The sequence below is a fragment of the Monodelphis domestica genome, chromosome 3 (genome assembly GCF_027887165.1).
Source record: "Monodelphis domestica isolate mMonDom1 chromosome 3, mMonDom1.pri, whole genome shotgun sequence".
Classification (NCBI taxonomy): Eukaryota; Metazoa; Chordata; class Mammalia; order Didelphimorphia; family Didelphidae; genus Monodelphis; species Monodelphis domestica.
The window spans coordinates 178,628,089-178,641,777 of NC_077229.1; the positions used below are offsets into that span (position 1 = coordinate 178,628,089).

Below are 13,689 nucleotides of genomic sequence, written 5' to 3' on the forward strand. Positions count from 1 at the left end.
TGATGGCTTACAATATAAATGCCTGTGGTCCAACTGAGAACATGAACAAAAAAGTCAATTAAACAAACTGGGTCCAATTCTTTTTCTTCTCATCTAGGAGGATTGTCCTCTGTGAAAAGAGAATAGAGTCAGGCCTCATTTTGCTGTCTTGGTCTTCTTTGCAGACCAGCACCAAACTTGAGGGGAGAATTCCTTAGGTAGCAGAGGAATTCTCCTTATTTTTGGTACAAACGAGAGGGTTCTTCTCTCTGGTTTTACTACTGTTAGCTCTCGGGTTCCTGAGTCCTGTTCTCTGCCTCCTGGCATTATACTCAAATTGTATGTAAAGATGAAAAATGAGTATTTATTATGGCCCTCTCCCATCATCTAGGTATTGGATGGAACTGGTCCTGACCATGTCCAGCATATAGAAAATCAGAGACTCAATTGATTTGTCAATCACCTCAAACACTTTGGCACTTAAAGAGAGCTTACAGAGAGATTGATATTGTGCCAGGCACCAGAGGAATACAAAAGAAGTTAAGAAAGATTGCCTACTCCACCTGAATACCTTTTAGCATTAGAATTCTGTGTATATACCCTTGCAGTTTGGATGTTTCTTAATGGTTTGGGCAAAGGGATTTTCAGTGGAGGTTTTAGGTAACGTTGTTTTGTTTGATTTTCAGATTTCAAGACAATCTGTCATGTGATAGTAAATGTTATTGATATCAATGATCAGATCCCCATTTTTGAAAAAAACTCTGTGAGTATTACTGGATCTTATCTCTTTTTCTTACTGCTTGACAAGATTTTCTGAAACAAAATGTAAGATGAAGGAACATCCTGAAGTCACAACTCCAGGATATAGCAACTAACTGTAGTTAACACACTATGAACACATGCTTCCCTTTCAGTGAAAAATCTAGCGATCATTTTTTTTTTGAGAAGCAGTACAAATATGAATTCAAACTAGGTATAGTGGCACATAATTGTAATCACAACATTGGAAAGGCTGAGACCAGAAGATCTCTTGCATTAAAGAATTGTGAATTGCATTGAGCAATGCCTATTGGGCATCTACACTAAGTTCAGGCTCAATACAATGAGTCCCTAGCACTAGAGAGCCATTAGGTCACCTAATAAGAGGTAAACCAACCTAAATTAGAAACACAGCAGATCAAAACTTCAATGTGGGTAGCCTAGGGAGAAAGAGAAAACCTACTCTTCAAAAACAAAAATAGATTTGAGTCTTATAATATTCTGCTAAACACTATTATGCCACACAAGGGAGGCCAGTCCCTAAATTGGAATTTGGATCTAGCTACTTCACATGCTAGTCAATAATACATAACTCCACTCTAATAGAAGGACCTGAGCAATTGCTTGAAGTTTGTTATAAATTTTTAGTCTATATGAAATATATAATTTGTCAACATGTTTTAAACAAGCATGGTTAGTACAAATCAAAATAACTATATTAGGCTTAATTGGAAAGATATCATCTTTGGGGAGCTAAACGGCTTAGTGGATAAAGATCTGGAGACAGGACATCTTGGTTCAAATCCTAGCTGTGTGACTCTGGCCAAATCACTTAACACCCATTGCCTAGCCCTTACCACTCTTCTGACTTAGAATCAACACTTAGTATTGATTCTAAGATGGAAGGTAAGGGTTTAAAAAAAGAAATAAAGAAAATCATCTATGCATAAATAAATGCATTTTACTTTGCAGAATCACGGTAAATTGTTATAAAAATTATTCCTATAGGACATTGGTAGTTTAAGTCCTTTTGCCAATATTTATTATGTAAAACAACAAAAGAAAGAAAGACATCAACTTAAAGTAAAATATTCATAAGGTATTTGTAAAATTTAATAGAACTGGGTGAGGTTAGAGAAAAAGGAAAAAATAAATTTAATGCTTCTACAAAACATACAGATTGGGGGCAGCTGGGTAGCTCAGTGTATTGAGAGCTAGCCCTACAGATGGGAGGTCCTAGGTTCAAATCTGGCCTCAGACACTTCCCAGCTGTGTGACCCTAGGCAAGTCACTTGACCCCCATTGCCTAGCCCTTACCACTCTTCTGCCTTGGAGCCAATACACAGTATTGACTCCAAGATGGAAGGTAAGGGTTTTAATTAAAAAAAAAAAAAAAAACCATACAGATTACTGTTTTTTTGATTAGCAAATTTGAGACTTGCTAGTGATTTTATTCAACATTTCACTTAAATAAGCTGTTAAGATTTATTACTTTAAAAAAAACTGGGGAGCAGCTGGGTAGCTCAGTGGATTGACAGCCAGACCTAGAGATGAGAGGTCCCAGTTTCAAATCTAGCCTCAGACACTTCCCAGCTGTGTGACCCTGGGCAAGTCACTTAAACTCCATTGCCTAGCCCTTACCACTCTTCTGCCTTGGAACCAATGCACAGTATTGATTCCAAGAGGGAAGGTAAGGGTTTTATTAATAAACAAACAAACAAACTGGATAGGATCTCAACTGACTAGATTTTAGCATCATATTTGAACAAAATTCTTTAATAAATAACTGAAAGATCATGGATGACTTAGTCCAATAATTCAACTTAGTTATAACTAAAAGATTTACTTTTTGGATACATTGTAGAGTATTAAGGATAAGAAAATACAAAAGAAACAGAGTTTTCAATATCAGAGTGTCCAATAATTTGAGATCCTTGTTCTTTTTTCTTGCGCAATGCTTTTCTCTAGATAACTTACTTAGGCCTTGGTAGCACTTCTAGTTTCGACCCATGTCTCAGTGCTGTTATGAGGAAAGTGCTTTGTAATGACTTTAATGCTTTAAAAGGTGAGGTGCTATTTATTAGGAAGGAACTACAGGTATTAGAGTGGAAGAGATGCAAACAGCTCCATTCTCCAGACTATATAGAAAAAGTGAGCCTGACTTCTCTACTCCTGAACCCTTCTTTCAAGTTTGTCTGTCACAGTCTTTTAGATCTATTGTGTATTGGGTGGGGGGAGTCTTTGGGTAGCTCAGGGGATTGAAAACTAGACCCAGAAAAGGGAGGTCCTTTGTACAAATCTAGCCTCAGTCAATACCTAGCTATGATCTTGGGCAAGTCACTTAACCCCCATTACCTAGACTCAGACTGCTTTTCTGCCTTGGAACCAGTATAAGATATTGATTTTAAAACGAAAGGTAAGGGTTTAAAAAAATCTGTCTGTCTATGTATCTATCTATGTATCCATGTATCCATGTATCTATGTGTCTATGTATCTATCTATATATCTATGTATGTATGCATGTATATATGTATGTATGTGTGTGTATGTATGTATGTATGTATGTATGTATGTATGTATCTATCTATCTATCTATCTATCTATCTATTGAGATACCAAAAGAGAGATTGTTAGTGGAAGAGTGATCAGGGAATCAAAACTGTAGGAATCTTCATGTAAATATAACATAGAAGAGAACCTTTTAGCTTCCTATCAGGAAAATTAGTTGATATGGAGTGATGGCTAAAATACCAAACTAGCTAATGACTCCGTTAGTAGGCTAATTTTTACATCAACTAAACTAAAGTGAATTATTAAGAGGAATAAAATGAAGCAGATGAATCTAAATCCAAGTATATAGCCCTAACTCACTCAATATTGAATTACTTAATCCATGATCATCATTAAATAATCAGTTTGCTTGATATTCCAATTTTGAATTTTGGTTGCATCCTATTCCTTAATGGAGAGAATTATAGAATTCTCTAGTTCTTTTAGAGTTGGAGAGGACCTTAAGGCCATCTAGTCCCACCTCCTTCCTTTACAGAGGAGGAAACTGAGTCCTGAAGAGTTTAAACAACTTGCCTAAGGTCAAGCTGGATTTAGATTCAGATCTTTAGATTGGCTACCTAGCATTTTTTAACACTGTACTATCAGTTATATCTCTTGTCTATCCCAAAACTAGTGAGGCAAAGTTTTCACTTTGGAATTAGTAGGCTCATTAGAGTCCAAACTCCTACTAAACTGAACTACTTGTCATTTGATATTTTTATATTTTATATAATGGTCTCAAGCCTTTGTTCTCACCATTCTGCATGTCTAGAATTCTTCTTATTGTAATCCTATGCAGCTACTCAAGCGACAGATTAAATAATACCTCATTTTTTATTATCCCTGTAAAAATATGGACTTTCCTTCCAATATATCTCAACTAGCACTTTGTTTTTCTCATGAGTCTGTGGTATCCTGTTTGCTTTAGAGTTATTGCAGAATTATTAATATTTATTTATATAGTACATATTTCCTGACAGTATGTATCTGTATACATGATCCCATGATATGGGATCATATCAATCATATTTCTATCCCTCCCAGAACCTAAGACGCTGTCATGTAAAATATGACGCATACTAAGTGATTGGTGAATGAGTGAATAAATGAAAATACTGTCTTCTCTGAGGCCTACTATGAGCATTCTCCCATGTTTATTTTCTTTTTCTCCAGTATGGTAATCTGACTATTAATGAAGATGCTGCTGTTGGTACAACAATTCTCACCATCCAGGCTACTGATGCTGATGAACCATTTACTGGGAGTTCAAAAATCCTGTATAATATTGTTGAGGGGGACCCTAATAGAAAACTTGTTATTGAGACTGATCCCATCACCAATGCTGGATATGTCAAGATAAATAAGGTAAATGACCTATTGTGCTGTATCTATTGTTATCTTTATTGAATAGGCCTATTTGTTTTTCCCATGGTACTAAAAGGCCACATTGGTGTCATGGAAAGAATAGAGGATTTGGTCTTATCAGGTTATAGCCTGACACTTCATAGTTGTATATGACCACATATGACCATGTCTGAATCACTTTGTTTTTCTGAGCCTCAGTTTCCTCATCTTTAAAATGGGGATGCTAATACTTCCATGACCCATCTTTACTATAAAGTGTGTTGCAAACTTTAAGGTCCTAAATATGTGAGTTATTATTTTGAAAAACTGTGATATATTAGAGCCAAAGACCTGCATTATGGTGATATCTTTATTACAAATCAGTATTGCAATGTCTCAATGTAGATAAGTATGCAAAGATATATCCACAGAGTTCAAATTTGGATATTCCTTCCTTCCTTCCTTCCTCCCTTCCTCCCTTGCTCCCTTCCTCCCTTCCTCCCTTGCTCCCTCCCTTCCCCCCTTCCATCCTTCCTCCCTCCCTCCCTCCCTCCCTCCCTTCCTTCCTTCGTTCCTTCCTTCCTTCCTTCCTTCCTTCCTTCCTTCCTTCCTTCCTTCCTTCCTTCCTTCCTTCCTTCCTTCCTTCCTTCCTTCCTTCCTTCTCTTTCCTTCCTCCTTCTCTCTCCCCACCCTCTGTCTCTCTCCCTAACAAGCTAGAAAGGCTTTGATATAGGTGAGATCAGACCCTTTATGTTTGTATTCTTAGAATCATAAAAATTATAGGATTAATTTTATAGGATCACAGATTTAGATCTAGAAGTAATCTTAGAGATCATCTAGTCCCTCCTCCTCCTTTTACAGCTAAGGAAACTGAGGCTTTGAAAGGTTAAGTGACTTGCCCATGGTCCAACAGCTAGTAAATAACATAGTGGGATTTGAACCAGTTGTCCTGATTCCAAGTCTAACACTTTAAATATTACAACATGTTTGCACTTCTAAAGCAAACTAGCTTAGTTAGCAGAATCTGATCACCATTCCAAGTGATGATTTTGTTTTTGGCTAAGATAATTCGTTATGTTTTCTAATAAAGTGCAATGAGAATTCATTCTGTATTTGTAGAGGGATTACACAAACTGATGAAATTCAGAGACTTAAAAAAAGGAAATGAATGGCACATTATCAAAATAAAACATTGCATTTATATTCAGTACTCTCTTTAGCTAACTTTCCAAACTTAAAAGGTTTTACCTATTTGCTGAAGGTCAGTGAGTTTCAAGATGATTTACTTATGTGCTTTTGTTCTTCATGGAGAAAATACTAACTGAAATCTATAGTCAGAGTAAGGAAGACAGCTTCTACAATTGACTCCTTTTCCCTATGGTTTAGGAGTACGTATTATCTCCCCAACATCTCTCACCCCCAATTCCATCACTAAAGACCTGGAGATGTTTGTTTATTTTGTAATACAATGTTTTAATGTCTTTTGTGAAAAATTTTCCTAGGAGTTGAAAATTTCCAATAATAATTGATATTTTACATTTATATAGGACATTATGCTTTCAAAAGCATTTTTACATACCTTCTTACTTGATTCTCAGAACCCAGGGAGATAGGAAAGCACTTTACCTGTTTTATAGAGGAGAAAACTGAACGTTGAAAATTTAAAAGTAGCTTCCCGAGGGACAAGTATTCATATATAAATGAATGAATGAATGAATGAATGAACAAATAAAAAATAAATATAATGCTGTTACTAGCCCCTGAGACTTTTTATCCCTGGGTTTTCTCTAGGACATACCACTAATTAATATAGGAAAAAATGACAGAACTGGAGATCATCAATCCACTGAGAGTCAGGGGGCTTACAGAGCAGGCATCAGGAGCAGGAGGATGTTATGATCACCCATGAACCTCCTGAAATTTCCGTTGCCCACCAAGCCTGCAGAACTATCAATGAGGGCATATCAGAGAGCAGTTCATGGCAGAGAATGACAGATTTCATTTCTACATTTCTTAGCTATGTAACCCTGAACAAGTCACTTAATCTCTCTGAGAACCAAATTTCCTCACTTATAAAATAAAGCTGATAATAGTCTTCAGTTTTCCCTATTAGTAAAATGGGAACAATAATCGACTATTTTACAGAATTAGTAAGTTTTGGGTTTTTATGCATTTATCCAACAATATATTAATAATATATTTATTAGTATATATCAATAATATATTGAACACCTGCTCTGAGCCAGACATTATGATAGGTGCTAGAAATACAAAGAAAACAGCTCCACCAAAATAGACTCTGCCTTCAAGGAGCTTATATTCCATGGGATTAGATGGGCTGGAAGGAAACAATATATTTGGATAACCAAATACAAAGTACTTACCCCCAAAAGGAGCACTACCAACTGAGGGATTAGGATAGGGTTCCTATAATAGATGGAGCACATAAAATTTTACAGAGAAATATATGTGTATTTAAACTATTACTATATTATCAGTTTGATAATTTTTTCAATATGTCTGATTCATTTTGAGTTTTCAGTTTATTACTCAGGATCATAGGGTTTTCAAATTTGGATGCGGTTTTAAAAATTAGATGAGATTTTGAAGATTAGGCCATTTTCTGCCTATTTTCATCCAGCTATGCATTATCTATAAAAGTAGTGATCATACTTTCCATTTTGTCAGTTTTCAATGGTGGGAAAGGTTGAAAAATGTCAGAGTACCAGAACCAGAGCCAACTCCTCTAGGACATTGTTTGTCACATCTCTGGGGTGACTTTGGGTCATTAATTATAATGATTAAAGTGACCTGGGTGCAGGGCATGAGCTGTGACAGTACTGTTTCCCCCTATTTATGCAGAACCAAAGACAAAGCCTTCCTATAATGTGAAGATAGATTGTCATTTACCCTAACTCTCTAGGCAGATTTTTGCCCAGATTTGTTCTTCATAAAGTCATGATCATTGCCCTTTGTTGCTTTGCCCTCTCAAACTTTTTCAATGCATTTTTGGTGTGTGTGTGTGTGTGTGTGTGTGTGTGTGTGTGTGTGTGTGTGTGACTTGTTCCAATATTTTCTAGTATGGAAGTTAAGCTAATGGATCCATTTGTTCCAGGATTGCTTTTTTTCTTCTTCTTGTAAAAAATATATGTCATAGGTTAGTGATGGCAAACCTATGACATGGGTGCCAAAGATGGCACACAGAGCACTCTTTGTGGGCACTAGGCCACCCCCCACTGCCCCCAGAGTTCATTACTGGAAAGACAGAGGGACTTAGGTGGAGCTGCTCCCCTCCTTGTCTCCAGTATACCTGAAGACACTTTTTCACATCCCCCCTTCTGCCCAGCAGCCCAATGGGAGTGCATGGGGGGTAAGTGGGCAGTTCACAGGCAGAAGAGCTGGAGGGGAGAAGAGGGCTCAAGCTACATTCCTATTACTTTCTATACTCACTGAGGATATTCCTCACTTCACCCACTCTTCCGCCCAGCAACCCAATGGAAGCACTTTCTTCTTCCCCTGTGTGGGGTAAGAGGGGCAGGGAATGCCTGGCACTCAGTGGGGGGAGGGATATGCAGTCTCTAGGGGATGGACATGGCACTTGGTCTGGGGGGGCAGGATGAGACCCAGCACCTGGTTTCTAAAGGGTTTGCCATCACTATCATGGATCATACAGCTCTGAACGGGATTACTATTACTCTAATAGTGAGTCTCAAGTTAAATGCAAATTTTATAATTTGCCACATTGTTTTCATTGATAAACAAGCCTACATATAACACAACCTATTAACAAGGTAATAATAGTTTTCTGTTTAAATGGGGGCCAGTACCCAAGATCTTTCTTTAATCCCCCAAAGAATCCCAAATATTTTAATTGGCAATTTTTAACAGAGTGACTCAAATGCAAAAAAGTATAAAGAATTTGTGATTTCCTTCCCATGAGATAAGTACTGGTGTGGAAGCTTCAATTACCTTTGCTCATATAGTATGAAAAGCAGGCTTGCAACCCAAACCCAGAACCCTGTGACTCATTGCCTCTTGACTAACATACTGGGAATTAAATCTTATTAAACTAAACTAAAATAACTTTGTTTCATGGGCTTCATTTTCCATTTAAAATAATTTTAAAATTGTGACTTCTTTACTTCAGTTTTCTCATCTGCAAAATGAGAGACTTAAATTACATGATCTCTAAGTTACTCTCCAGATCTGAGTCTATGAACCATAATCCTTGTGGCATGGAGGTTATCTTGGTTCTCAAAGGCTAAGCCAAAAACCCCACAATCTCTACTGGGTCCTGTTAAGCTATAAAGGTTTCCATTACTGCCTTTAAGGTGAACTATAGGATTTCATTCAAGGGCAAATTTGCTAAGTTTCAGAAAGGTGCAGGATCATGACTTTTTGGCAACTCTCATTTACTAAAGTTGTAATCTATGTTGGTGGAGGGTATACCCACATCCATGAAATCACAGGTCATTGAAGTTCAGAGTACTTTTTAATATAATTTGTTTAAAAGTTTAAAAAAATGATGTAACCAATCATGATGTCATAGTAGGATGTGGTATACCAACACTGAACCTTTCTTACCTTTCATGATGGATCTCACTGATCCCTCATGAGTTCTCAGAAATGACATGGCATGGTTCTTGTTTATTAAGTTGTGTACTAAGGAAATAATTTCCCAAATAACATAAGAATCTTTATATGATGGGTACTATTGTGTGTTGGTTTTGAGGGGAACAGGGAGACTATGAATCTTTCTGAGGATAGCCAACTGGCAGAAAATATGAATTAACCTTTTTTTTTTTTGCTTGTTTCCCAACAGCCTCTTGATTTTGAAACAGAGCCAATGTACAATCTTGTAATCAAGGCTGAAAATCCTGAGCCACTTGTTAAGGAAGTACACTACAATGAAAGTTCCTATGCACACTTTTTTCTTAAGGTGTCAGATGTGAATGAACCTCCTGTATTCTCCCGTGCATTGTACCAAGCACAAGTACTTGAGAATGCTGATATAAACACAAAATTGATTATGGTGAATGCCACTGATCCTGAGGGATTGCCAGTAAGGTAAAGAATGGCCCTCCTTTCTCTGGGTCAGATTCATTCTTTTTATTGAAAGAGACCAACGAGCAGTTTGGGATCTGGACAAGTCTTCCCATACAAAATAAATAGGCAGAATGCATAACTATTCTTTTGATCTACTCAGATAAACTATGTCTAGTTTAATCCATTTAGAGATGTGAACACATTTTTAAAGAGATTAAATTAACTAATTGTTCATCACCTAATAGGCAGCTGGATCATGGAATGGATAGATTGCTGGTCTTGGAGTCAGGAAAATCTGGGTTGAAATTGGCCTCAGAAATTTGCTGTTTTGGTGACCTTGGACAAGTAACTTAACTTTAAAATGCCTCAGTTTCACTATTATTTCCCACTAGAATCTATTTCTCAGGGTTATGAAGATAAAATGAGATAATATTTGTAAAGCAGTTTGCGACCCTGAAGGTGCAATATAATTTCTGACTATTATTATTATATCTGCATATGATAGCAGCTTATATCTTTATAAAATTTACATAGAGATGATCTCATTTGTACTTCACACTAATCCTATGAAGTGGGCATGATTACCTTTCTTTTTAGATGAGCAATCATTAGCTTAATTACTTTCCCAAGATCATCCAGATAGGAAGTGTTAGGGCTGGATCCCAAACCCAAGTCCTAATTTCTAGGTGGTCTTTCTACTATATTATGTTGCTTTTTGTTTCTACCTATAATACCAGGACCTTCTATGATGCTCTTATGTTTTGACTTATCTTCAGCTAATAAGCCCTAGACTTCATTGGCTACTGCCTATTGCTTTATTATTTTCACTATCCTTTTCTCTCATACCGGATTCTTATTGTAGAGGTACTTCTTTTCTAAGTGTAATAGAGATGTAGTGCTATTAGGAGCTCTGGAATTTGCCAGTCCAATCTTCACTAGGTTGTAAATACTTTCCATCTCATTTTAAATGTGTTCCTTGCCCTGATTCCAGGTTTGGGGGCCCTTGACTTTTGGAAGGTACTTTTGCTCTGGCTGACCTTTCAAAAGATCCTCCCATGGATTTTAGACTGATTAGCAGCAATCTTCCGTTGCTCTCTCCTAAAAGAATCAGAGGCCCCTTCTTGCTCTGGCTTCTTGGATGAGTAAGTTCCTTCAAAGGGTCCTTCCTTGACTTGGAAGAGATCCCCCACCCTTCCTGAGATCTCAGGACAAAAGACTGCTGGAAGTTCTCAACCAATGGTGACCAATATATTTCTCTCTCACCTCAGTTTGCCAAGAGCAGAGCTGCTGGCTCATTATGTCTATATTTGCCATTTAGGTGTAGCCTGACCTTTCCCCCTATTGCTCCATATTGGTTTCTATGTTCTGTGGAGATCACTAATATGGGACCAACATAGAGTATAAGAGCTACCAGGATGCTTCTTCCCTACCTTGAATTCTCTATGCTTCTTTCAATGTGTCCACAGTTGACTAAAGTTTTGCTTTTTTTCTGTTAAAAAGCTAAAAGGCTAAAAGCTAAAAAATGGTCTCAATTATGGGGTTCCTTTTATAAGTGAAGAGATTAAGAGGAGTTAAATGACTTGTCCAGGGTTAGGTTATGCAGTTAGTAAATGTCTGAGGCCAAATTTGAACTCGGGTCTTCCTGACTTCACATCTATTATTCTCTCTACCTAGTAACTCCTTTAGAAGTCATCTAACCCAATTCTCCCACTTTACAGATGAGGAACTTCTACCCCAAAAAGTTAAATTGTATTCCTAGGGTTACATGGGGTGTAAGTGGAATAGTCTGATTTAAACTGAGGTCCCTTCACTCTCCTAATCCCAAATCCAGTGCTTTCCATATATATATATATATATATATATATATACAATTTTCTGTAGCATATAACTCATTCTCAGGTACCCATTTTCCCCTAGGGCTGTGTTGGTGAAGACATGACATGCATGCTAGAGGGGGTTGCTTCCCCTCCCCCTCTCCACAGTACCTGAGGACAATTTTCACATGCCCCATCCCTCTGCCCAGCGGTGCATTGAGAGCACTTCTTCTCTCTGCTGTCTGGGATAATGTTGGGGTGGAGGTGAGGGGAACTCATAGGCAGCTTGAAGGAGCAGTTTGGGCACATGATCTCTAAAAGGTTTGCTAATGCTGCCCTAGGGGAATAATTTTATATTTGTATTATAAGTTTACAAAATAGACAAAAAACTTCACACTGTAATTAATTGCAGTTTTGTCACTAGTAAGGATAAGGTCATGGTACTAAAACAATAGACATGGCTTTACTTGCCATGTATATACAGAAGAAAAGAGAAAAATTCAATCAATGATCTACATGCTTCCAAATATTACAATAGTTAGCAGCAGATGGACAAAACAGCTACACTACTGACCATTTTTTTTTCTCATTTTTTCATGGAAATGTTTCCATCTAGCTATGGATACCACTCAGTTAGTCAGAGAGAAAGTGTAAGTTCAAAGCAGGTAGGTGGTTCAAAGGATTGAAAGCCAGGTTTAGAGATGGGAGGTCCTGGGTTCAAATATGGCCTCAGATATTTCCTAGCTCTGTGACCCTAGTTAAATCGCTTGACTGTGATTTCCTAGCCTATACCACTTGGAACTGAAACTTAGTATCAATTCTAAGACAGAAGGTAAGGGTTAAAAAGGAGGGGGTATTAGTTCAAGTCTCAGCTTGTGATAAACATTTATTTCTTCTATTTCTAATCTCTACCTTTATTTATTTTAATTGAAAAGAAAATTATTTAATTACTTAATTTAGAATATGTTTCCATGGTTAAATGATTGATGTTCTTTCCCTTCCCCCCCATAGCTGATGCACAATTCCACTAGGTTTTACATGTGCCTGATCAAGACTCATTTCCATATTATTGATAATCAGCATTTCTTTAAAAGAAAGGCAGATGCCAAACAGAATTCTCTTTCCAGCTTTATTGGATATTATTTTTCATTCTGAATTCTTCCAAGCATCCAAACTGCCCTTCTCTCTGTTATTCACATGTGATGCTTCATCTCCCATTTCCATTCCCTAGACTTAGAACACAGTCCCTCCTTACCTTTGCATCATAGACTCCCTCTCCTCCCTTAAAATATTTTGTTTTTTAGGGTCTTTTGGAGACACCTCAATCTTGTGTTTATACAAAAAACTCAGTGCCACGTATTGGGCACTAATCATGACATTTTCCTATATAACTACTGACCTTGGCAAAGCAGCACTCAGAGGCAACGGCTTTATTTCATTTGAAACTTAGTTTTGTGGATCATCCAAATGAAAACTTTCTCCATGTCTCCATTAAAGATTCACTCTTCTTAAAAATGGCAAGAGCTGGGGGCAGCTGGGAAGCTCAGTGGATTGAGAGCCAGGCCTAGAAACAGGTGGTCCTGGGTTCAAATATGGCCTCAGACACTTCCCAGCTGTGTGACCCTGGGCAAGTCACTTGACCCCCATTGCCTAGCCCTTACCACTCTTCTGCCTTGGAGCCAATATGTAGTATTGACTCCAAGACGGAAGGTAAGGGTTTTAAAAAAAATGGCAAGAGCCAACAAGTACACAGTGACTTTTAAAAAAGAATTATCAATTAAAGTTTCCTGAATAAAAAAAGTAGCTCAAGTATCAGCTTCTTGAAGCCTTTATCAGTGTCCTCCAAACCACTTAGCAATTGACTAGATTGCAGGAGGCATAATCTCCCTTATTCGCCCCATACCACCTCAGTCACTGAGGAAAGGAAGGGAATTAAATTCATAGTTTAGCTTGATTAGTACAGAGTATATTCTCACTTGGCCCTAAGGTTGAACTCCCAGTTCAGTGGGGATCTACTTTGGAACCTGAAACTGAGAAGGGCAGATAACCTAGAACTGAGCCAAAAGCCCCCGAGACCATTTCTCAGAGCTGGATAAGAGAAGAAGGGAAAGAAAAGTCCTTCTCCTCCTACTAGTTCAGTTCATGGCCCCCATGCAATATGAACAGCTCAGTCTCATCAGTTTAAAAGGTTCAAACA

General features: G+C 37.6%; 1 protein-coding gene across 1 annotated transcript in view; it reads left to right on the top strand.

Moving 5' to 3' along the window:
- Window positions 1-13,689, top strand: part of CDH17 (cadherin 17) — a 79,077-nt gene that overhangs the window by 48,654 nt on the left and 16,734 nt on the right. The window contains exons 11-13 of the mRNA XM_007488115.2: window positions 666-742; window positions 4,462-4,653; window positions 9,455-9,699. Of these exons, the coding sequence (XP_007488177.1) occupies window positions 666-742; window positions 4,462-4,653; window positions 9,455-9,699 (514 nt within the window). The remainder of the gene's footprint in view (window positions 1-665; window positions 743-4,461; window positions 4,654-9,454; window positions 9,700-13,689) is intronic.